Here is a 26835-nt window from a genome sequence, read left to right as displayed (position 1 = left end):
TTTTTAAATGTTTGCTTAATTCTCTTTAACAGTTTTATTTAAATATAATTTGTATATTTTATAATTCACCCCCATAAAAAGCATACAATTCAGTGGCTTTTAGTATATTCAAAGTTGTGCAGCCATCACGATTAATTTTAGAATATTTTTATTGCCCCTCAAAATAACCCTGCATCATTGAGCCATTATCCTGTAATCTTTTAGATGCTACCTGGCACCACCCTTCCCAGAAAAACCTCTCACCCTCCTGTCCCATCCCCTTAGGCAACCACTGATCTACTTTCTGTCCCCACAGAATTGCATATTCTAAACAGTTCAATACAAAATCATACAATATGTGATTTTTGTAACATGCTTCTTTTAACATAATGTTCAGATTTATCTGTTATATAACAGCATCTATCAGTAACAATTTTTATTGCCAAATATTATTCTATTATATGGTTTTATAGTACATTTATATATTCATTCATCAACTAATAGACATTTGAGTCTCTTACTGAAGATTTTTATTGTTCATTTTTTTTAATGTAAAAGTTTTCTTGGATATATATATTCAAGAGCAGAATTGGTGGAGTATATGGTAACTGTATGTTTAGCAATTTGAGAAACCTGCCAGAGTGATTTTCAAAGCAGCTACACTATTTTTCATTCCCACCAGCAGTGTTAACTAGGGTCCTAGTTTTTCCACATTCTTGTTAATACTTGTAATTATCTATCATTTTGATAATTGGTTCATTTTTTTTCTTCTTTCACATTCATTTTCTAATTGTTGATGTATCAAAGGAAAGGTTTTTTTTTACTTTTAAAATTATGTGACTGTATTGTCCTAAAAGCCATACAAAGATAGTAATATATTTTAATGTTAAATCTATAAATGAATAAATTTTACCCTTTGTAATATACCCTTGAATCATTTTTATATTTTAATAATATAGTATTAAATTAAAACTTCCTTGTATTTATTAACAAGGGCCTTTTATTATTGTTACTGCTTGCTTGTCTCTATTTGTAACAGAAGACATGGGCAACCGTATCAACCAGCTATCCCACTCTTTGGTACTTATCCAAAAGCTCTAAAATCATCATACTATAGTGATATATATAATATACACACACCAGCATTTATAGCAGCACAATTCATGATAGCCAAGTTAAGGAACCAGCATTCAGTGCCCATCAGCAGACAAATGGATAAAGAAAATGTGGTACATACATACAATGGAGTATTACTCTACCATTACAAAAAAGAATGTTATTATGTTGTTTGAAGGTAAGTGGATAAAACTAGAGAACATCATGCTAAGTGAAATAAGCACAGACTCAAAAAGTCAAGGGTCAAGTGTTTTCTCTCTTATATGGAAGCCAGAGAGAGAGAGGGAAAGAAGGAATAAAAAAGGAAATCTCTCAAAAACAAGGGAAACTAATGGAGTGTAGTAAAAAGGGATCAAGAAGGAGCGAGGAAGAGAGAACATGGGCAGGTACAGAGGAATGAAATCTACCAAATTAACCTATATCCATGTGCAAATATACTATAATGAATTCCACAAATTATAATAATTCAATAAATAAATAATAATAGTAGAAGGGAGATCAGTAGTGAAGAACAAACAGATCATGGAAGGGGGTAGGTACTATGGAATGAGATTGATCAAATTATATTATATGCATGTATAAATGTGGTGTAATGGATCCCACTATTATGTGTAATTATAATGCACCAATAAAAATAAAATTTTTAAAAGGTAAGGCAAAGAGTTTAGTATTAAAAACATTTAAGCCAAAGAATAGAACTTTTGTAATTTCACAGAATATACTGATTTGAAACATATTTACCCTTTGTATTGTCTCATTAATAATTACTTTTCTGATTTTTCTAACTTGTCATTTCAATACAAAATCATACAATATATGATATTTTGTAATATGCTTCTTTTAGCATAATGTTCAGATTTATCTGTTATAGCATCTATCAGTACCAAATACTGTTGCTATCTGATTTAAACTAGACAGTAGTTTGCTGTTTTAAACTAATGTTTACACTGAACACAAAGCCTATATGTTCTTAAAAACTTATAGATATGATAAATAATTATTGTATAATCATCAATGATACCTAAGAGGGAATATTAATTTTTATAATAAAAATAGAGCAACATCAAGCAAAAATATTAAAATGATTATCCTTGGCAGTACCACCTAAACAAGTACTAGTATAAATTTTATATATTGTCACTAGGTTTCAGGCTCTTAAAATGCTTGGATTTTTTTGTTTGTTTTTGTTTTTGTTTGTTTTACAGTGTTGGAGATTGAGTCTAGAGCCTATTGCAATTAGCTAGGCAAACACTCTACCACTGAACTATAATCCCAGCCTGAAATTCCGAAATTTTATAATTTTTAACATAACATTGCTTAAAAGCTCATATCTTGACCCTCTCTCCCCTGGAGTGACCTCACTTTTAATATGTAGGTTTAGGGTAGAAAACAGTTTCAAGTATCCAGCTTTTTCCCTGATGTTCACATCATGAATTCTTTTTTAACAGATGGAAAATGGTTGATCATTATGTTAGCCGTGTTCGTGGAAATCTCCAGATGTTAGAACAGCTGGACCTGATTGGGAAAACCAGTGAAATGGCTAGACTTTTTGGCATTCAGTTTTTACATGTACTGACACGAGGTTCACAGGTAGGTAACAGTTTTTCTTGTACACGTGAAAGTTCTGTATGAATGATATGCTCACTTTTGAGGTGTTTGAAGTGATTTCATTTTTTTTACACTATCTAATACCGACTAATCAATATCTAGATCATCGAATCTTATTAGTGTGATTAGAGACGTTCCTTAGAACTGGGGAATCAGCAAAGAAAGTTTACCTCTTGTTTTACATTTCTAATGTAGCTTGTTCCAAATCCCAATAAAATTTTTTAATGTAAAAATAAAGAATTTGAAAATCAATGTAAATGGTCTATGTAAAGTTTTTTAAATGTTAAATAAAAATTATATTAGAAACCATTTAATACTTACTTTTGTAACTGATTTCCCAAGGATATAATGAGATATTTTGTTAAATACTTTACTGAAAATAAGATCATGTTTTCATTTAACAAATACCTTTTTACCTGTAGCTTTTTAAATACTTTGCTAAGCATCAGAAAACTACCTTAAATCAGTCTGTTCCTTTATCTTATAAAATCCTTAAGTTTAATTATCTTAATTAATTTTGATATTCTCCAATCTACCAAATCAGTAAATACAGCAAAAATAGAGTTTTAACTAATTCAGCATTACCTGTTTATTCATTGGTTGTAAATTGTTTTATTTATCATTCCCCCACAAGTTTTAGAAACTATATAAGCTGACTTTTAATAAAAGGCAAAGATACCTTAAAACCACATGAGAATATTTCAGTGGATCCATATTGTTTTTTGGGTTTTGTGTGTTTTCTTTTCTGATACCTCAAATTGTCTACTTTAATAGTGGTTATTACAATCATTAATTGCTTGATTTAGTTTTGCTAGGGACCAATTCAGAAATCCTTGGATTTTCTTATTGAAAAATGTGTATCTCAAGTCTCCTAACAACTCATATTCTCTAATTTTTTCAAAGAAACTTATCAGAGATTATTGACCAATTTTTCTTTTTTAAAGAAGTCAATAATTGTGTTCTTTAAAAAAAAACAAAAAACTTTATTTATTTATTTTTATGTGGTGCTGAGGATCAAACCCATTGCTTCACACATGCTAGGCAAGCACTCTACCACACAGCCACATTCCCAGCATACTGACCAGTTTCTTAAATGAAATTGTCAAATTATACATTTGTCTCTGCATCTGCTTATTTAGGTATAGCTGTATTTTAAAATAAAAAGAAATCTAATTTTATCTGTCTTTCCAAAATGGACTCTTTTTTTTTTTTTTTTGTAAATTATTTGCTTATTTTACAGTTTTTGTTGAAGTTACAGGACTAGGAAAACTCCGAGGCACCTGAATGCTGACTAAATAATACTTTATAATTGTAAAGTAACAAAAAAAAGTCATGCAATCTTATACTAAAGGGCAAAACATCCCCAAATGATTATCATATATTCAAATGACCAATATATTTGTATTTAAACTGAATTCTCACCTCTCCCTGTTTGCAGTACCGTGTGGAATCAATGATGCTGCGTATTGCTAAACCTATGAACTATATTCCTGTGACACCTAGTGTTCAACAAAGATCCCAAATGAGAGCCCCACAGTGTGTTCCCCTAATTATGGAGCCCGAGTCACGCTTCTATAGCAACTCTGTTCTCGTTTTGGATTTCCAGTCACTGTATCCTTCTATTGTGATTGCATACAACTACTGTTTTTCAACCTGCCTTGGCCATGTGGAGAACTTGGGAAAGTAAGCCTTTTTCAGATTTGCAGTTATATTGTTGTGCTTTATACTTCTTAGTAAAATTGCTTTGAGTGTCTCCTTGTGCTCACATTGTCTTATGAGCAAAATGAATGGACTGTAGCACAATGCATCCATTCATTATAGTTGCCTTACTAACTGACATGGATCATGATATAATTAATTCAACTTACTGGGAGAATGCATATATGAAGAGGATCATGAATAGATAGATAAGCTTGTATCTTTTTTAATATTTATTTTTTAGTTGTTGTTAGACACAATACATTTATTTTTTTATTTTTATCTATATGAATATCTATGATTTCTGTTAACATGAAAGTTATTTTTAATTGTTGATATAAATCACTTTTCACTAGAACACTTTGAGGATTATGATTTTATAATTCTAGCTATCACATCCTTTTTACTTTTCTTAGAGTCTTTGATTTTTTAAAAAAGTCAAATTAACTATGTACTTTATTAATCCATATTAATGAAATTTTATGGACTAAATGAGAAGAACATTTTAAATTCTCAAAGGTGTAGATATTCTTGAATTCCAAGAAATATAGTCTTCCTAATGATTTTTGTGTATAGACAAAGTTTGTGAAAATTGTATTGGTAATTCTGTCTTTTCATTAAAGGGATTTGGAGAAGTAATTTTTATAATCTTTTTTTGTTTAAGTTTTTCTTTAAAGGACTTAATATAAGGTGAATAGGTTGAGTTGAAATCTGTTTTTTCAGTATAGATTTTAGTGTAGTACCATTTAAGAAATGTCCTTTTAATAAATTATGAATACTTTAAGAACTGCCTTTTGTAATGAGGCAAATAAACATATGTTCACTAATTGATGTTTAAAAAGATGTTTGCAAATGCATTTGTAATGGAATTAGAAAGATTCCTAAAACTGCCTAAAAATTATTCTATTATTTGAGAAAGTATTTGCTTAATATTTTCTTTTTTAACAGGTATGATGAGTTCAAATTTGGCTGTACCTCTCTAAAAGTACCTCCAGATTTACTTTACCAAATTAGGCATGATATCACAGTGTCCCCAAATGGAATAGCATTTGTCAAGGTAATACTCTTTTGTAAATGAAAGAAATCAACTGTGGCTTAACTTTTGAAGAGCTAAGTTTTAAATATTGTTGACACACAATAAAAAACAAATTAGGTTTGCTTGAATATTTTATCTCATTAAGTCAAAGGTAAAGGAATCATCTAAGAAATCACTTCAGAAAAAAAACATTCATCTTGTTTTACTTGAATTTAGGTTTACAATATCTTAATTGTTAAATTGCATTAACTAAATGCAAGATTGCAAGAAATAAATTTATATACATGCATGGTGTCTGCCCTGTATAAGAATCTAGCAGACTTCAATAGCAATTTGATGATCAAAAGATGGTACCCACAAAACTTTAAGTTGCTTTACCATATACACTCTACTAATTGTTTTTCTACATTATTCTAAATCAAATGGAGACCACCTTAGATATAATGACACTCTAATGGTTTTTGTTTACATTCTTAAGAAGATATCCAAACAAATAATAGGGTCCCTTTTTTTGTCCTTTATTTTCCCTCAAAAGAAACTAAGGAACTCCTCCTAAATGAATCATTAAGGACAAATAGGAAAGATTATATTGCTTCTAATATGCCACTTTATTCATTTCTATTTCCTTTGCTGAGTCTGTACTAGAATCATGAAGTAGGGTGACTGATGGTAGAGTGGACCCCACCAGTCCTCACATTTATCCTAGCGTACTTATCAAAAGTATCATTCTCTGTTAGTTAGAGGTAATGATAAACTGCAGTTCGTAATTTAGATAAGAGGAATTTTTTTTTTACCAGAGAAATCATGGTATAATCTGTTTGGGGAAATTTTTTAAGTGTGGTATTTCCAGGGTCTAATATAGAAAATGAGATCTACTCAGAGACATGGAAATAGATTTTTTTATTAAATTTCTCCCCATATAGAAATCAGTTATCATATCATGCACATTTCTGCTTATTTGGTCCCTGTTCTTTTTATATTACATCTTAGAATATTATGGTTGCTTCAAGAGGTACACTAAATGAATTAGAGGTTAGAATATGTTCTCATTATCATATATATATATAAAAAATCTCCCTTTAATAACATTTTAAAAATTTACATCTACATTTGACCCAATGTGTAAAGCTTAATGAAAACATTTTTTAATATCCAAGAGTGTGATTATCCCATACCTGAGGTTTTAATTGTTCGATTCAACATATATAAACATGCACATGTCTGTGAATCATCAAAGTTAATACTGTTTTATGGTTTTCATTCCTACTGGAGTTCTCATAAATTCTCCCTAGTCTTGATTAATACAAATGGTTTTTTTCTTTTTTCTTTTTCTTCTTTTTTTTTTTTTTTTTTGGCAACAACAAATTTTATCACTTCACTATTCATCCCCTCTTCCAGATTGCTAATAAATATAGGCCGGAGGGGATGGCTTAGTGGTCTAAGCATCAGATTTGAAATACCTAGAGTCCCTGGAACTGCAGGTTTGAATGTCAGCAGAGTCAACCCAGCTCATCATTCTTCCAAGGTAGATAAATGGAGTTCCATGCAGATTACTGTGTGGGGTCAATAGGATGAGATCTTAAAAACTGAGGTTGTTTATGAGTGATACAAGTTCCATGTGTCTTTCTGGAAGGATGGGGGTTTTTTATCAAAGTTTTGAACAACATTTCCCTTGAACTTGTTATATGGTCACTAGTTGACATCCTCCTTCCTGGAGGCTTCTCAAGCTCACATAGAAGTGATACATTAGATTTATAAACATTATAGGAACCTTTTAGGAGAAAAGTCCTCTTCAAAAGAAATAGAATGTGATGATTTTGTATTGATGGGCACTAGTCCTAAGGCCATTCTGTTGTTAGCATGTTACAATTCATGAAAGTTGGCAATTATTATACTTTGTGTTTCCTTCTTAGTTGTCTAAATCTAAACTGTTTGAGGGATTTTACACATTCTTTTTTTTCTTCATGATAGCCTTCAGTAAGAAAGGGTGTGCTGCCAAGAATGCTTGAAGAAATACTGAAGACTAGATTCATGGTAAAGCAGTCAATGAAGGCGTACAAGCAAGATAGAGCTCTGTCACGAATGCTCGATGCACGTCAGCTAGGACTGAAGCTGATAGCAAATGTCACATTCGGTTATACAGCTGCTAATTTTTCTGGAAGAATGCCATGTATTGAGGTAAATGATGCCTATCTCTAGTATCTTCAAGAGACTGAAGCAGCAACAAATGAATGAATGTTAATTAAAGCATTTCATTTTATTTTGAAACTTTAGATTAAGGGCTTCATTTCATAATATAGGGTCAGTTTTTTTTCAAGCTAGTTCTTATAAACATAAATATTATTGAGGATTTATTAGTTTTCTCTATGAAAACTGTCTTAATTTTAGCAATAGTTTTAAAAATTAGCATACATATATTCCTACATTATCTGGATCCAACTGTTAGCATTAGGTTGCAGTGACAGTTTTATAATGGTGTTTACAATAACTTTGAAACTAAATAATTCCTTCACATGTGCTAAATAGAGATCTCATTATAGATGGGTTGGCTTATCTGAATATCAGAATAAATAAAAATCATTCCATATTTACTAGCATACCAGTAGATATGATGCAAAACCTTTCTTTTATAGTGATCATTGAAAATTAAAAGACATTTTTCATAGAATAAGACAAATTTCTTAAAATGTTTATTTGATATGAACACAAATACAGTGAATAATAATTTATTAGTGAGAGAAAGAACAGTGTAAACTTACGATGTTAATGACCCTCTTATGCCAAAAGAAGGCCAGAAGATATAGTGATATACCAGATTTACAAGTGGTTAAATAAGTGAAAAGCAAAGGAAGAATGAATCCCCACACAGCTCATAGTAGGCAAAGTGAACTCCAAAAACCTATGCAAGACAGTGGAATATTCACATTGAAAGTAACAAAATACTATCCATAATGCAAAAAATAATGCTGCTAACTTGAATTTTTTGGTAATGATTTTGTTTGTACTAGATAAATTTTTTAATTTTATAATTATAAAGTCTATAAGCAATAATAAGTTTGTATTAAGTTTTATGTTTCTATAGATTTAAGAAATATAAAACAAAACTTTTATCAGTCCTAGGAGTTTATATTATTATATTTGAAAACGCTGATCTATATGATCTAGAAGAAAAAAATGGAAATTATTATACTACTAAAGCAAAACAAAAATATCAAATTTTTTAAGCCATTTCTACATTTCCTAATTAATTCCCAGCCTCTGAATTTTAAAGTTTTTATTACTGTATTTTTATAACAAAATAATCAGAAACGTTCATTTTATGCTGCTCTAACAAATATCTGAGACTGGGAAATCTAAAATCAAAAAATACATTTGGCAAGGGTCTTCTTGCTGAATCATCCCATGGCAGAAGTCAGAAAGGCAAGAGAGCATATGCAAGAACAAGTGAGATGAAAGGAGGCTAAACTCATGCTTTAATCAGGAACTCACTCCTGTAATAACTCCCATAGTAATAACATTAACCCATGGATGAAAACTTAGTTATCATGACCTAATCTCCTCTTAAAGATCTCACCTCTCAACACTGTTGGATTGGGAATTATGTTTCCAATATATGAATCTGGGGGGACATATTTAAACCATAACAAGAAATAATACTTCTCTTAAAATATATAAACATTTTGACCTTAGAATAAACAGAATTTTTATTAGCAGTTCTCTCCCACACTCAAGGAAAGTCTTCATGTTGCTTGGGCCTTTTAAGTTCATCTCATTTGATTTAATATTTGTAGAAAGAATGATGACATTCGTGGCTATTTTGTTTTCTTTTTGTTTCATATCTAGAAATGGTAATTAAAGTGTTTAAATGTTAAAGTCTTTTTGGCTTATACTGAGCTATGTTAACAAATTATGTCCAATGTGTTTATACAAATAGGTTGGTGATAGTATTGTTCACAAAGCCAGAGAGACCCTGGAAAGAGCAATTAAACTGGTGAATGATACCAAGAAATGGGGTGCTAGGGTTGTATATGGCGATACTGACAGGTAATGGATTTGGGGTTTTGTTGTTGTCTTTTTCCCTCTTTTCATGTCTTCATTTCAGTGTTTGAAATGGCTTACTGGTAACCCTTTCCAAAAAATAAAGTTCTACTTAAGTGATTGCCAGTTGTTATGCTTTCCTGATCTGTGTTAATACAGGTCCTGATTTATAGATGCAATCTTAAGAGACAGAAAGGGTAAGTGTCCTGAGCTCAGACTGTAAAGATTCTAGTAGCATTCCTCCAGGCAGCTCTTGGCCAAGTAGATAGTGATCTGTTAAAAAAAAAAAAATACACAGGACTCTAGTCTACTTTTTTTAAAAACTGCTTTTAATGTAATTCTTCTTAATAGTGGAAGCTCTCAATTTAATTTTGTATCTTAAAATAATTAAAACTATTTTTGAAGGATAGCGGCCAAAGTTGTGACAGCATTTAACTTTTTATTAGGCTTCAAAATATGTGCACTTAAGAGAAGTGCACATAGAAAAATGTGTATAGAAAAATATACAGTTTTCAATTTGATTCCAAAGTGTGCTGACTTCCATAAGCCCATTATTCTTGAATTGAGAATTACTAACACCAGACTGCTTCTGTTCTTGCTGAAAATTTTCAGGGATCAGTTATTTATGTAACATCTTCTTTATATGACTTATTAAAATTCTTCTTAGAATAAAGATAGTATGCAAATTTTGAAGACTGAAATTTTTTTTAATATTAAGGACTTACAACAGTGTGATTATGCTAACAGCACTTGCCTAAGGACCTCTGATCACATTACAACAGAGCAATAGGTGATAATGCTTCTAATCACTAAAAATAGTTTATAAGTAATTTTTAAACAGCATTTAATCTTCTTCAGTTCTTTAAAATGTACATACAGTCAGCATTATCGTATTAATGCTGAATAAGATTTTGTTTAATATAGTGCCTATTTCATTACAAGCAGTGGGGATAGTTTCAAATTATCAAACCCATAATGATCCATACTTCTTAATGTTCCTCATTGAAAGCCATTCCTTAGTTTGGCTTTGGGTATTTCACTATTCAATGAAACTACTTCTGCTGCATGTTCTAGAAAAATAAAAGCTATTAAAATAAAATTCTTTACCTTGTGAAATTCCTCATAAAATATTTTATGAGAAAGTTAAACATTTAAATTATGTATTTTAATTTGGGGTTTGTATATGCCAGTTGTTGACACACAGAATCAGAAAATGTGATTCTGATTGGTCAAGAGATAGTGATCTGTAAACAAACCATATATACAGGAATCCGGTCAATATAAACTGCTTTTAATGTGAAAAATTCCACTTATATCTTTTTTTTTTTTTTTTTTAATTTTTTATTGTGGGTTGTTCAAAACATTACAAATTTCTTGACATATCATATTCCACACTTTGATTCTAGTGGGTTATGAACTCCCACCTTCACCCCATACACAGATAAATAATTATTATAAAGGGTAAATTATGTTATGTACCCTTTAAGATCTTTATGAATTCAGAGGCTTTCAGAATGTTAGAAGTGAAAGAAGATTTTGATAGTTTTTTTAGACCAGCAGTTTATATGCTGTTGGATGGAACCTTAGGAAGCCTTAAAATGTGCCTGAGGTGATGCTTAAGAAAAATTTTCCTTAAGTAAGAAAATTTCCCAAGATCACCCAACTAGTCAGTAATGAAGCCATAAATTAGTACCTTGTGTTTTGTTTCCTCACTGGTGCTGTCTCTGTATATCAGATTTCACAAGTATTTTATGACTCAAATCAATGAAATTATTTGCAGTGTTATTAGAACTTTTAATCATCATTCACTACCTGATTCATTCAACAAATGTTTTCAAAATTTGTATAAGGCCCAAATTTGTTACTGTTAACTGATTCAAATTTTTCAAAATTTGTATCAGTTAACAGTAACATCACCCCAGCAGAGTACAAATAGGTTATTAGAAATGCCAAAAAAATCTGGGTTTGTAGTTTTTGGTCCTATAGAATTCGAACCTATCCAATAATATTTTATTCCTTAGTAATTACTTTTCTCTTGTTAAACTTAATTTTGTGTCTGTGAGGATAGAAGGTTGAGAAAAGTGTTCTAAGTATAATAAGTAATGCGTGGTAGAGTGAAAAAAGTTCTCAACTAAGAGAGAAGACATAGATTCTCAGTTTAGCTATGTTGCTAGCTAACTGAGTGGCAATTAATAAGTCACTTATCTCCTCTGAGGCTCAGTTGCCTTATCAGAATGCAGGAAATTTATGTGATGCTGCAATCTGTATACGGGGTAAAAATGGGAGTTCATAACCCACTTGAATTAAAGTGTGAAATATGATATGTCAAGAACTATGTAGTGTTTTGAACAACCAACAATAAAAATTAAAGGAAAAAAAGAATGCAGGAAATTTGATAGGTGATGATGAATGACTGCTGTGTCTTCCTCTACTTTCAAGAATTAGGATTCATAAAGAATTTCGGGATCTTGATAAGAGAGATCAGTTAACAAAGCAGCAGAAGGATTCAAGGGTACTTTTCTTCTGAAGCAGTTATTCTTTATTGTCCATTTTAAAAATGTAATAAACACCTTATATTAATTTTATAATAGCTCAATTATTACATATAATAATGGTTATCAATCATATTTATCCCATCCAGTGGGATATAACCTACTCTCATCAGTGATTTAAGCTCTCTATAATAGTGATTTCTTCGGCAGGATAGCAAAGGACTTTTGACAAGACACATACCTTGTGTAGGGAGCTTGAATCAGAATCTTTTGGGAAATTCACCTGAATATAATTAAGAAAAACCTACTAGATGATTCTCATGTTGCCACTCATTTCTTCTGTATCATGAAAATCATTGCTCAAAATGTTTATTTCAACCTCTTAACTCAAAGACAAGTGTTTTTCCTATAATTTTAAAGCTCCGGTGACAAATAGAAGCACATTTAAATTTTTTTTTTTTTCCCCTGTACTGGGATTGAATCAAGGGGCACTTGACTACTGAGCTACATCCACAGGCCTTTAATTATTTATTTGGAGACAGGTTCTCATTAACTCTCTGAGGCTGGCCTGGAACTTCAGATCCTCCTGCCTCAGCATCCCAAGTAGATGGGAATACAAGCATGTGCCACCACAACAAGCTTAAAACATTCTTTCCCTTTTTAGGCTAGTCTTCTTTATTCTTTTAAGAGATGCAAAACTTTCACTGATCATGAGCCCGCTCTCTTGAAACTTGACACCAAATCAAATTGTCCAAAACAGTATAGCCACCAACAAACCCACTAACACTACTGGGTAAAATCTCAAATATAAACCCTTTAATAATAACTTAAAATATATACGTGTATATGAATAAATTGTTTTTCTAGAATTTTATTTAAATGGAATTGTATGGTATATAGTCTCTTATATCTAACTGTCCCTGTAGAGCACGCATTCTAATTAGGAGAGAGGAAGGGGAGGAAAATTAGAAAATATAGTAGTGAGAGCTACTCTAGAAGTGTGTATATGATGCTGTGGTCATTCAGTCCATCTGGTAAATTGAAGAGTGAAGTGTGCTTGGACAGCCTAATTTTGTGTGTATGTACAGTTACATATATACTTTTATCACTTTTATTGAGTTAAATTTTAACAAAAAAGTTTACAGTATATATTTCAGTATAAAAATGTATAGACCCAGAACATTTCTATTACCCTAAAAAGTTCTCTCATTTCCCCTTTTGTAATCAGTACCTCACCCTCATTTCACCACCCCATGCAACCACTTATCTCTGTATCAGAAGCTTTTGTGTTAGGCAGTATGACTAACACATAGTTTTGCCTGTTCTAGAACCTTTTAGAAACATGTGTATGTGTACTTTAATTTTAAAATGTTTGCATTCATCATTTATTTTTCATAAAAACTGCTTTGCAGTCACATATGAAATTAAGCATACCCTTCACCTATGACCCAGCAATTCCTTTTCTTGATATTTATCTAAGAGAAGTAAGAACATAAGTCTGTGCAAAAACTTATATACAAATCTTCATTGGTATTTTATTCATATTAGTCCAAAACTGTCAACAGTTCACATGTCCATCAAAGGTTAAATGGATAACAAATGGTGGTATATCCACTTGTTTATAATGGAATATAATGTATTAATTTCAGTGTATACAATGGATTACTACTCAACAATAAAATAAGGAACCAGTTACTGTTACTTCAACACCATGAATGAATCTCAAAGTTGTGCTGGATGAAAGAAGCCAATATATAAGAGAGAAAGAATATACCATATTGTTCTATTTCTATGAAATTTTTGAAAAAAGTAGAACTAACATATAATAACAGGAAACACGTCATGTTATTCTTGAGGCCAGGAGTAGTGTAAAAAATTAAAAAAATATGTAAGGACTGGGATTGTGGCTCAGTGATAGAGCGCTCGCCTAGCTCGGGCGTGACCCGGGTTCGATTCTCGGCACCTCATAAAAATAAAGGCATTGTATTGTGTCCATATTAAAAAAAAAAGATTCATTCTCTCTCTCTCTCTCTCTCCCCCTTAAAAAAAATATGTAAAGGAACTTTGGGGAGTGATAAAAATGTTCTATATCTTGATTTTTATGGTACTTATACCATAAAAAATACCGTTCCAAAATGAAATTTTGGAGCTGGGGATATAAGCTTAATAGTGGAGTGGCTGCCTAATATGCACAAGGACCTAGGTTCAATTCCTAGCACCTCAAAAAAAAAAAAAAAAAACTACTCAAAAGGAAACTTTATAATAATCTAGTAAAATATAAGGCTGTAGTGGTATAATGATCATCAGATGTGCCTAAAAAGAAAATACAAAAAACTTCAAGCATTTCAGAGTATAGCCTAGCTTAAAGGTAATAATTAGCTATTCAAGGCCTTTTTTCCTACCTGTTAAAATTAAAATGTTAAAATTAATTCAAATTGAAACAATTTTTATTTTAAGGAACTTAAGCAAATCTGAATAAATTATTCCTTTTTGCAAACTTTGCCAGCTCTAAGACAAGTACTGTCTCCAGCATTCTAAAGAAATCATCCAAACGGGACTTAAGTCCAATAGAAAAACATTTATCAGACATAAGATTAGTTTATGTGGCTAGAAACAAGAATTTTTTTTTTTTTTAATGCTGTGAAGATTAAACCCAGGGCCTCACACATGTTAAGCAAGTGCTTTGCCTCTAAGCTACAACCCCAGGCCCAGAAACAGGAATCTTAAAGTCGTGCTTTAAGGTATTATCTGTTATCTGTTTCTGATATTTAATGTCTTTCCACCAAAATAAGTGGAGATGAACTTGATAATCTCTCTTGCTTAAATACTACATTTATTGGCTATTATTTCTGTGTTGGTGCTCAAATTACAATATATTATATATCAGTATATACTGAAATATAAAGTTAGCTGAATTAAATTAGAAAAAAAATGTATAATTTTGTTTTATGAATTCTTTTAAAATATTTTTTAATCTGTATAACAAATCCTTCCTCTTGATTTATATACATTGCTTATGGAATTGTACATCAGAAATACCTTTCTTGGAATTCATACTATTTTTTAAAAAATATTTTTTCAGTATACATTATTTGCCCAGAAATTTCACTTCTAGAAATTTGTTCTAAGAATATAATCACAGGTGTATGAAGTAATTTTTATATGAAATTTTAGCATAAATAAATAAACAACAACCTGAATTTTCAGTGGTAGGAGTTTGATTAATTGTTGAATAAATACAGTGCTACTATTAAAATAATGTTAAAGAACTAAGTGACATGGAAAATATTCACAATATATCATTAAATGTAAGGAGAAGGTTATCAGACTATATGATCTGTGACAACATATAAGAAAAAAATTTACAGATAAACACAAAATGTTTATAGTCCCTTTTTTCCGAATGGTAGAATTACAGATGGCTGTGTTGTTCTTGGTGTCTTTAGGTTGTAACTACTCTTTGGCAAACATAGATTACAAGATATATGTGTGTCTTTTTAATTGGATAATAATAGAAGGAAATTTCCTGCCATCTCACAAGTAAATTTTCCTTGTCCTTGTGCGTGTGTGTATTTTGGTTTTTTGTTTAGTCTTTTTTGTTGTTGTTTTTAATGCATTATTAAGAATTGAACCGAGGGACTCACACATGTACTAGGCAAGCTCTCTTAACAGTGAACTACCTCCCCAGCCCAAATTTTCCACTGTTTGATTCAGGAACTTCTTAGCAGCTATGTTATCTGAGCTATTTTCTATGGAGCTAAGTTAGAAATACTTGTATCTTAAAGCTCTGTAACAAAGTACACCATGAAACACCAGGAAAGTATGATAAAACAGGAAAGCTTAGATAGAAATCAATTTAGTAAGAAAGAGTAAAGGGGCAGGGATGTTTTCTTTGGTTTAGACAGTATTAGCCAGGAAAGTTATTCTTGATAAAATTTTTGTCACAATGACTTCCTCATTACCTATTACATTTTTAATTTCCTTAGTATGTTTGTGCTACTGAAAGGAGCCACAAAGGAGCAGTCTTTTAAGATTGGTCAAGAAATTGCCGAAGCTGTAACTGCTACCAATCCTAAACCAGTGAAACTGAAATTTGAAAAGGTAAGAGGAATATAATTCTAATAATCACATATAAAATTTACATATCTTCTAAAGACTTCTGAGTTTTTAATACATTGTGTTAGTTACTATTATTATAAAACAGGGCACCTCAAACTTAATGGTGTAAAATAACCTCACATATTTTATGACTCAGAAATTCAGAAAAGGTTCAGCATGGTTAGCTTGCCTCTACTCCACCATATATAGGTCCTCAGCTGGGAAGAATTAAAGGCTAAATGTAACTTAACCAATATCTGAGGATAATCCAGTCAACAGCTAAGGGCTGAAATCATCTGAAGTTTGCCTATCCTCATGTCTGGTTGTTGATGCCAGCTACAGGTAGGGACATGAACTTAACTAACTACTCATGACCTTTTCCCAGACCTGCTTGTTCTTCCTGACAGTGTTATGGCTGGGTTCTAGGAGTGAACATCCCAAAGAGAAGTAGACCAGAACTGTTTTGCTTTTTACAACACAGTCTCACAATCACACCATGTCACAAGCCTCTCTAGACCTAAGGAACCCCTTCTATTAATAGGAAGAATGACAACATCATAAGAAGACCATGTGGTATGAAAGATATGGTCTTTGCAAAATATAGTGTGCCACAGGGACTTTTGATTCTTTTCACTATCCTTTAGATATGTATTTAGTTCTTTCTATATAAAACATATTTAGCCTTAGTATTTTTGTGTCAAATACAAAGAATTATAACATACAACCCTCCTCCTCAGAGCCAGTAAATGAAAAGAAAGAATATGAATATATATATATATATATATATAAAGTCTTTTATATATATATAGATAATTTGTAATCTTTGTATATACCTTTATATATATATATATATATATATATGTGTGTGTGTGTGTGTGTGTGTGTGTAATCTCTTATCAACTTAACAAAATTTTCATAAAAGTAATCGATCTAAGTCATATAAGAACACAAAAACTGAGCATTATGGCACACATCTGTAATCTCTGAGATTTGGGAAGCTGAGACAGGAGAATTGCAAGTTCGAGGCCAACCTCAACAACTTAGTGAAACCTTGTCTCAAATTTAAAAACATAAATTAAAAAAGAACTGGGCATGTGGTTAGGTGATAAGGCACCCCTGAGCTCAATCCCCAGTACTAAAGGAAAAGAAAAAGAACACCCACAATAAAGAAAGAATTATGTCTTCCTGATCTTGATCGGAAGACTCTCCATATGGGGATAATGTAGAACTTTGAAAAATGATTAGGACTTGGAGATTTGGTTCAATAGTACAGTGTTTGCCTAGCATATTATGCAAGGCCTTGGGTTCAATCCCCAGCATCACACACAAATAAAGAAGTTTAGGGGGGCTAAGGTTGTGGCTCATAAGTCAAGCATTTGCCTAGCATGCGTGAGGCACTCGGTTTGATCCTCAGCACCACATTAAAAATAAAGGTATGTGTCCACCTACAACTAAAAAATATATATATTTTTTAAAAAAGGTTTAGAATTTCAGTAGGCAACATGGGACTGCAATCATTCTATACAGAAGAAAATGACAGGTAGAAAGTTATGGGGTTGAAAAATATAATAAGGAAAATATAGAGTAGCAGGAGTTGAATTTGGAAAAATGAAATCGAGACCAGAATCTTATAAAATATCTTGAATGCCAAACTGAAGTGTTTAAATTTTCTTCAATAGAGGTTATTATCTTAGTCTACTTTTGTTGCCATAACATAATAACCTCACACTGAGTAATTTATATAGAACAGAAATTTGTTTCTCACAGCTCTGAAGGCTGGGATGTTCAAGATCAAGGGACCAGCATCTGGTAATTGGTAAAGGCCTTTTTGCAACATCTTCATATGGTGGAAGGCAGAAGGCCAAAAAAGGGGCAACCTCCACCTATCAAGCTCATCCGTAAGGGCACCTAATCCCATCATGACAGAAGGAGTCCCCATGATATGGTTACTTCTCAAAGGACCTACCTCTGAATACCATCACATTTGCAACATCTTAATTTTGTCCACTGAAGGGACACATTTAAACTACAGCAATTATCAAACAAGAGAATGACATGATCAGAGCTATTTGATTAGGGTTGGCCTCACAGTGGTATATCAGATGGATTGGGAAGAAAAGAATCCCAAAACAGAAATGCCTATAGCCTGAACCAGTGAAACAACAATAGGGAATATAAAGAGAGGATAATTCAAGAAATACTGAGAAAGAGTATGGGCAATACTTAGAAGTAATTGATTTAGGAAGGCAGATGTGGAAACGGAGAAAAGAATCAAAGGTGACTTTGTGAAACCTTGTCTCAAATTTAAAAACATAAATTAAAAAAGAACTGGGGATGTGATTAGGTGATAAGGCACCCCTGAGCTTAGATGTAGATGGACACAACAATATATATGTCATTTACTTACTATGAAGCAAGAACTATGCCAAGAGATTCAAAGAAGACTCACATCTTCCCTGAAGAATACACAAATGTTTACCTGAAATAGATCATAGACCTAAATTTAACAACAAAACCACTTAACATTTGTTAAGAATTGTTTATTTCTTCATGTTATATACTGATCTGTAGTTTTATTTTCTTATATTATCTTTGTCTGGTTTTAGGACAAGAAAAGCCTACCCTCATTAAATGAGTTGAAAGCGTTCCCTCTTCTAGTTTCTAACAGAAAAAAAGTATAAGATTGATACAATTATTTCTTCCTTAAATGGTTGATGAAATTCACCAGTGAAATCATCTGGAAGTCAGAATTTTTATTTGGAGAAAGGTTTTTAATTATAAATTAAACATCTTTAATACATACTACATTAGTCATATTTTCTTCTCATGTCAGTTATCAAGGAATTGACCATTTCTTTTAAGTTGTCAAATATATTGACATGAATTTTTTATATTTTAATATCTGTAAGATCTTTAATGATACTTTCTTTTCACTTATGGTATTGGTAATTTTTTTCTTTTTTTTACTGTTCATTCTAGCTAAAGGTTTATTCATTTATTGAACTCTTTGAAGAACTATTTCATCAATTTACATTCTGTTTTTTTCTTCCTTTCTTCCACTTTCTATGGGTTTGGTTTATATTTCTTTTCTTGATAAGTTTTGAAAGATATTTCCCTCTAAAACCTTGCTTTAGCTACAAATTTTGATATCTTTGTTGTCATTATTCATTTGCTTCAGTGATAATGAACTATAAATTACTTAGAAATGTGTTAAATTCCAGTTATTAGGGATTTTTTCCAGAAATCTTTTTGTGATTATTTAATTTAGTTATGTTTTAGTCAAAGAACATAACTCATAATATTTTAAAGCTTTCTATATTCTCACTGATTTTCTTTCAGTTACTAAGAGGGGCTAAAGTCTCCACTATAGTCATGGATTATTTGCCTGTTTGTTCTTTTAGTTCTGTCAGTTTCAATGTCATGTATTTCAAGGTTTCTGTATTAGGTGCATGCACATTGAGGATTATGTGTCATCTTGATACTTTTATCTTTGATAATATTCCTTCTGTTGAAGGAATATTTCTAATATTAATGTAGTTACCATGGCTTTCTTTTGATTAGTGTTAATATGTGTAACTATTTCCATTTTTTAACCTATGTCTTATGTTTAAAGTGGATTTCTTTTTTTTAACTTTTTTTTTAATATTTATTTTTTAGATGTGGATGGACACAATACAATGCTTTTATTTCTATGTGGTGCTGAGAATTGAACCCGAGTCCCGCCCGTGCTAGGAGAGTGCTCTACCGCTGAGCCACAGTCCCAGCCCTAAAGTAGTAGACTCTTACTGTTTAATTTAGTCTGATCATTTCTGCCTTTTAATTTAATTTGGATAGTTGGATCATTTACAGTTAATGTGATTATCGATAAATCTTGGACATTCCATAGTGTATACATACTTAAAATATAAATATATAAAATGATAACTATATAAAATCTTTGTCAATTAAGAAAAAACAGATATGGTGGACATAGTAGTATATACTTGTAGTCCCAGATAATCAGGAGCATCAGTGGAACCCAAGTGTTCAAGACCAGCCTGGTTAATATAGTAAGATCCCGTCTCAAAAGAGAAATATTTAAATATTTTTAAAAGGTCGGGGGAAGCTTCGGTACAAGAGAAAGAACTAAATTCTTAATTTAAAAAAAAAAAAACTAGGGCTGGGGTTGTGGCTCATGGGTAGCACACTTGCCTGGCACATGTGAGGCACTGGGTTCGATTCTCAGCACCATGTAAAATAAATAAAGGACTATCAACAACTAAAAAAAATTTTTTTAATTTAAAAAAAAACTAAATTCTTTTAAAAAAAAAAAAAGGAATACACGACTGAACCTGGAATTCTACTTGAAGGAATTTATCTGACAGATTAATTCATGCAAGGTAGTTTACTAGAACATTATTTATAATTTCTAAAGATTGAAAACATCCTAAATGGGCTGAGAATGTAGCTCAGTGGTGGAATACCTGTCTAGTATGCACGGCCCTGGGTTCAATTCCCAACACCACCACCCCAAAAGAAAACACATCCTAAATGACTTATAGAAGGTTACTGGTTACATAAATTATGGTAACCCATTCAGTAGACTGCTTTGTAACTACAAAAATCAAAATGAGCTTTCTATACTAGGATGGAATGCGCTCCAAAATAAGTAAGCATGATGAAGAATGGTGTATATGGTAAGCTACCATTGTATGGAGAAGAAGAGCATATCTGTATATACATTTGCCCAAACTATCTCTGTAAGGATATACAGAAAACCAATAATAGGATGCCTCTAGGGAAGAAGTTCCGCTAAGAGGCTTCTCACTGTATATTCTCATGTTTTTTTGTTTTTTTTTTTTTTAGAGAGAGAATTTTTTAATATTTATTTTTTAGTTTTTGGTGGACACAGCATCTTTATTTTTACTTTTATGTGGTGCTGAGGATCGAACCCAGCACCCCACACATGCCAGGCAAGCGTGCTACCGCTTGAGCCACATTCCCAGCCCTATTCTCATAACTTTTTAAAATTTGTGCCATATGTAGATGTAAATTAATTTTTAAATTGTTGAAAATATGATTGATAACTTTTTTAATATTTATTTTTTAATTATAGGTGGACCCAATACCTTTGTTTTATTTTATATGGTGCTGAGGATTGAACCATTGCCTCACGCATGCTAGGCCAGCACTCTACCACTGAGCCACAACCTCAGCCCCCATGATTGATTACTTTTGATAAAGCAGTATTAATTGAGGTAGGAGCAGAATTGGTAGTGCCAGAAGAGTAGTGAGTGGTAAAGAAGTAAAGATAATTCATTTTGTGTGCTTTCTTATCAAGGTTTTGGTATATGAATTCATTATATCCCAAGTCATATTTTGAATTTTTTATTAATTATATTTGAGAAGAGAGAACAGAAAGACATAAAAATGAAAGTTCATGATGGGAAAAAATGGTTACTGAGAGACATTTTCTTAATTTCATTATAGGTATATTTGCCCTGTGTTTTACAAACAAAAAAGAGGTATGTAGGTTACATGTATGAAACACTGGATCAAAAGGACCCAGTATTTGATGCAAAAGGAATAGAAACAGTTAGAAGAGATTCTTGCCCTGCTGTTTCTAAGGTAAGTTCTATCGTGTAAAAAAATAAGTGGCTAAAGACTCTGATGAAAATATAAGTATACTTAAGCACACATTGAGGTGAAGGAACTATATCCTACATAACAATATATAACTCTATAGGAGGATACTATGTGAATTTTGAGATTTTCTTTCTAATTTTGTGTGTATGTGTATGTGTGTATGTGTGTGGCTTCTTCCCATATTTTATGTTTTATCAAAATTGTTGAAAAATAAAATGTAAATCGGGTACAGTGGTGTTGTGCCTATAGTTTTATCTACTCAAGAGACTGAAGTGGGACAATCAATCGTGAGCCCACGAATTTAAGTCTAGTCTGGGTAACATAGCAAGACCCCATCTCAAAAAGGAAAAAAAAAAAAGGCAACACAACATGAACTGGTAAGAGTTCTTGTCTATCACTTAGACATGATAGTAGGATGTATAGTCATATAATAGCTCCCAAAAGGTAGGGAGTGGGATGAAGAAGAGAAACTACCATAAATTTCATAACTAATACAGTCTATTCCAGTTTAACTGAAATTTCGTTTACTTTAGTTATCAATTATAAAATAAGCCAATTTAAGAACAGTGCTACTATAAATTACCTAAATTTCTCTACTATAATAATTTTCACCATAGTATTTTTTTCTTAGACTCCTTTAGCAAACCAAAAATAAGTAGCACAGATGGGAATTGCTCCCTCTATACTGAGTTTAATGAGATCATTAAAAGCCATATATAATATTATGTGAATTTGGGATATTACTATACAGTAATTTCTGTAAGAGATGCCATCAGATAACTCTTTCCCTGTCCACAGAGTTGTACTTAAGCTAAATTAACAATTATATATTATATAATTACATATAGTTTATTGTATATTATATAAATACATATAGTTTCTGGGATTCAGAATAAAATATGTAATTTTCACCTGGAATTAACTTAGATTCAATCCACTACATAAATCCATTACATGTTGGCCATTTTGAAATATTTCCAACAAAGAAAACTCTGTCACAATTATTTATCAGTACTATAAAAAGACAAAAGGCTGTTTTTCTCTTTCCACATTTTTATTGATGCATTATAGTTGTACATAATGATGAGATTTTTTGTTGTATATTTATACATGCACATAATATACCAATGTAATTGGGCCAGTATCCCCCACACCATGTTCCCCCTCCCTTCTCAGACCTTTTACACTCTGGTCCATCTCCTACTGATTGATCTCCCACTGATTTTCAAGAGATCCAAACGCTTTTCATTTTTCCTCTCTAGTTCCCACATATGGAAGAGAACATACCACCCTTGACCTTCTGAGTTTGGTTTATTTTGCTTAACATAATAACCTTAAGTTCTGTTAGTTTTCCTATAAATGACAAAATTTCATTTTTCTTTATGGCTGCATACAGCTCCATTTTGTGTGTGTGTGTGTGTGTGTGAGAGAGAGAGAGAGAGAGAGAGAGAGACATTTACTTTGTCTATTTATCCATTGATTTGACATCTAGGCTGGTTCCATAGTTTGGCCATTGTGAATTTTGCAGCTATGAGCATGAGTATGCATGTATCACTGTAGTATGATGACTTTATATATAATTTTCAGGATGTATACCAAGGAGTGGTATAACTGGGTCATACAGTGGCTGTATGCCTAGTCTTTTGAGAAACCTCCATACTGATTTCCATAGTGGTTGTACTAATGTACATTTCCAAAAATAGTGTAAAAGTGTTTCTTTTTCTCCACATCTTTTCCAGCATTTATTATTGTTTGTATTCTTTGTGACTGCCATTCTGACTGGTGTGAGGTGAAATCCTTAATTGCTAAAGATGTTGAACATTTTTTCATGTATTTATTGGCCATTTGTGTTTCTGCTTTTGAGAAGTGTCTGATTAATTCATTTGCCCATTTATTAATTGAGTTATTTAGTTTTTGATGTAAATTTTTTTTTTGAGTTCTTTATATTTTTAGATATTAATCCTCTATCAGAAGAGTAGCTAACAAAGATTTTCTACTATTATGTGGGTTTTCTTTTCCATTCCTAATTGATTCCTTTGCTCAGCAGAAGCATTTTAATTTGATGCCATCTTATTTATTAACCCTTGGCATTTTTTTCCTGAGCTTTAGGGCTCCTATTGAGAAAGTTGTTGTCTGTGCCTCTATGCTGGAGTGTTAAATCCTCCATTTTCTTCTAGGACTTGCATAGTTTCTGTTCTAATTCCTAGGTGTTTGATCCATTTTGATTTGATTTTTGTGCAGGGTGAGAGAGAAAGGTCTAGTCCCATTTTTCTGCATTTGAATAACCAGTTTTCCCATCATCATTTGTTTAAAAGGCTGTCTTTTCTCCAGTGTATGTTTTTACCTTTGTCAAGGATCAGATTACTGTAGATGTGTAATTTTCTGCGTATCTTCTATTATGTACCATTCGTCTATGTGTCTGCTTTTATGCCAGTACCATGCAGTTTTTGTTACTATAGCTTTGTAATATAATTTGAAGTCAGGTATTGTGATGCCTCCAGCATTGCTTCTTTGGCTTGGAATTGCTTTGGCTGTTTTGGCTATATTGCTTGTATTCCTACAAATGAATTTCAGGACTGTGTTTTCTAATTCTTTGAAGAATGCCATTTGTATTTTGATGGGGATTGCATTGAATCTGTGAATTGCTTTTGGTAGTATGGCATTTAATTCTGTTTATCCATGAACATGGGAAATCTTTCTATCTTCTGGGCTCTTAAATTTCTTTCTTCAATGTCCTATGATTTATGGTAGAGGTCTTTCACCTCCTTGGTTAGATTTATTCTTAGGTTTGTTTGTTTTTCTTTTTGTGGTTTTTGTTGTTGTTGTTGTTTGTTTATTTGTTTTGAGGCTATTGTGAATGAAATTGTTTTCCTGATTTTTTTCTCTGCAGATTTATCATTGGTATATATTTATGTTGTATGTTGATTTTGTAACCTTCTACTTTGTAAAATTGATTAGCTCTAGAAGTCTTCTGGTGAAGTTTTTTGATCTTCTAGGTAAAGATCATATAATCTGCCAATGGTGATATTTTTGCTTCTTCCTTTTTAATTTTTATCCCTTTCATTTCTTTTTCTTGCTTAATAGCTCTGGCTAGAATTCTAGTACTATATTACATAGGAATGGTGAGAGTAGATTTTAAAGAAATTTTTTTCAATTTTTTTAAAGAAAATGTTTTCAGTTTTTCCATACTTACTACAGGGTTGGCTTTGGGTTTTTCACATATGACCTTTATCATGTTGAGATCGGTTCCTTCTATCCCTAGTTTCTTCAGTGTTTTTATCACTGAGTTTGGTCAAAGGCCTTCTCTGCATCTAGGTGAGATGACTAAGTGATTTTGTTCTTCTATCCCTAGTTTCTTCAGTGTTTTATCACTGAGTTTGGTTAAAGGCCCTTCTGCATCTATTGAGATGACTAAGTGATTTTGTCCTTAATTCTATTTATGTTTTGTGTGTATTACATTTATTGTTTTTTGTATATTAAACTTTCTTTACATCTCTGGAATAAAACCTAATTTTACAATCTTCTTAATATGTTGTTAAATACAACTTGTGAATATCTTACTAAGTATTTATACATTTAAGTTCATCAGGGATATTGGTCTGTAATTTTCCTTCCTTGACATTTCCTTATCGGGTTTTGGTACAAAGGTGATGCTGGCTTCATATTACTGATTTGGAAGTGTTCCATCCCTTTTTATTTCATGGAATCATTCAAGGAGTATTGGCATTAGTTGTTCCCTAAAGATCTGGTAGAATACAGCTGAGTATCCATCTGGTCCTGGTTCTTTCTTGGAAGGCTTTTTATTACTGCTTCTACCTCATTGCAGTTATTGATCCGCTTAGGTTTTCTATGTCCTCTTGATTCAGTTTTGGCAGATTATGCCTAGAAATGTATCCATTTCCTCAAGGTTTTCCAAATTTATTGGAATATAAGTTTTCTAAATAGTCCCTGTGATCTGCTGGATTTCTGTAATATCTGTGATGATTTCTCCATTTTCATCTCAAGTTCATTACTTGTTGCATAAAGGAGAAATGACTATTAATTTTATTAAATTGTTCTGTTTTTTTCTTTTGGTTAGTTTGGCTAAGCACTTGTCTTTTCAAAGAACCAGCTCTTTGTATTATCCATCCTTTATATTGTTTTTATTCTCAATTTCATTGATTTCAGCTCTGATCTTAATTTTTCCTTCTTTCATCTGGTTTTGAAATTCGTTATTCTTTTCAAGGACTTTGAGATGTATCAGTAGGTCGTTTATTTGGGATTTTTCTGATTTTTTTTTATGTAAGCACTCATAGCTATAAGCTTCCCTCCTAGAACTGCCTTCATAGTGTCCCAGAAGTTCTTGTGTGTTGTATCACTATTCTCATTTGAGAGGAATTATTTAATTCCTCTCCTGATTTCTTCTATCACCCATTCATTATTCAAAAGTATATTGTTCATTCTCCCTGTGTTTATATAGTTTCTGTAGGGTTTTGTGTCATGTTGATTTCTAAATTCATTCCATTATGATTTGATAAGATGTAAGGAATCATATTTTTTATACTGCTTTGTGGAGTATTTAAATAAGTTCAATAGTGCCAATTTAGCAGTTATGAATTGTTTTAGTTTCTACTTATCTTAGAAGGTTTTGTTTCCTTTTTTATTTTGAAGTAGAGCTTTGCTGGAAATAGCAGTCATGGTTGACAATTGTTTTCTTTCGGGACTTGAAACATCATTCTAAGCCCTTCTGGCATTTAGAGTTTGTACTGAGAAATCAGAAATGATTCTGAATGACTTACCTTTAAATATGACCTGATGTTTTTCTCTTTAGGCTTTTAAAATTCTATCCTTGCTTTGTATGCAATGCATTTTAATCATAATGTGTCATGGAGAAGGTCTTTCTTGATTTTTTCTGTTTGGGGTTCTGCATATCTCCTGTGTATGTATGTCCATGTCATTCTCAAGGTTCGGAAATTTTTCTGTTATTATTTCCCTGAAGAGGTTATCCATTCCATTTACCTGCATCTCACAACCCTCCTCGGTTCCAATGATTCTTAAATTTTGTCTCTGAATGTTGTCCCAGAGTTCTTGGATACGTACTTCTTTTCCTTAATGCTGTCTGAAAGTTCAAGGATGGCCACTTTGACTTCTAGCTCTGAGATTCTG

At 31.8% G+C, this 26835-nt stretch overlaps 1 protein-coding gene across 4 annotated transcripts in view; it reads left to right on the top strand.

The window, feature by feature from the left end:
• Rev3l (REV3 like, DNA directed polymerase zeta catalytic subunit) overlaps nucleotides 1-26835 on the top strand; it is a 184880-nt gene that overhangs the window by 144272 nt on the left and 13773 nt on the right. For 3 of the 4 annotated variants that reach the window (XR_009225459.1, XM_046429923.2, XM_046429925.2), the window contains exons 22-28: nucleotides 2544-2685; nucleotides 4142-4386; nucleotides 5350-5458; nucleotides 7409-7615; nucleotides 9372-9481; nucleotides 15954-16068; nucleotides 21535-21672. Coding sequence is in view for 3 of the 4 variants with exons in the window: in XM_046429923.2 (XP_046285879.1) it covers nucleotides 2544-2685; nucleotides 4142-4386; nucleotides 5350-5458; nucleotides 7409-7615; nucleotides 9372-9481; nucleotides 15954-16068; nucleotides 21535-21672 (1066 nt within the window). In the remaining variant the exon portion in view is untranslated. Of the gene's footprint in view, nucleotides 1-2543; nucleotides 2686-4141; nucleotides 4387-5349; nucleotides 5459-7408; nucleotides 7616-9371; nucleotides 9482-15953; nucleotides 16069-19722; nucleotides 19837-21534; nucleotides 21673-26835 lie in introns of those variants that run through there. The other variant, XM_058574388.1, reaches the window with a different exon arrangement.

The sequence above is a fragment of the Marmota monax genome, unplaced genomic scaffold, assembly GCF_021218885.2.
Source record: "Marmota monax isolate L192 unplaced genomic scaffold, Marmota_monax_Labrador192_F-V1.1 WCK01_AAM20220418_F8-fsc00276, whole genome shotgun sequence".
NCBI classification, from domain to species: domain Eukaryota; kingdom Metazoa; phylum Chordata; class Mammalia; order Rodentia; family Sciuridae; genus Marmota; species Marmota monax.
This window is presented reverse-complemented; position numbering and strand designations above follow the sequence as displayed.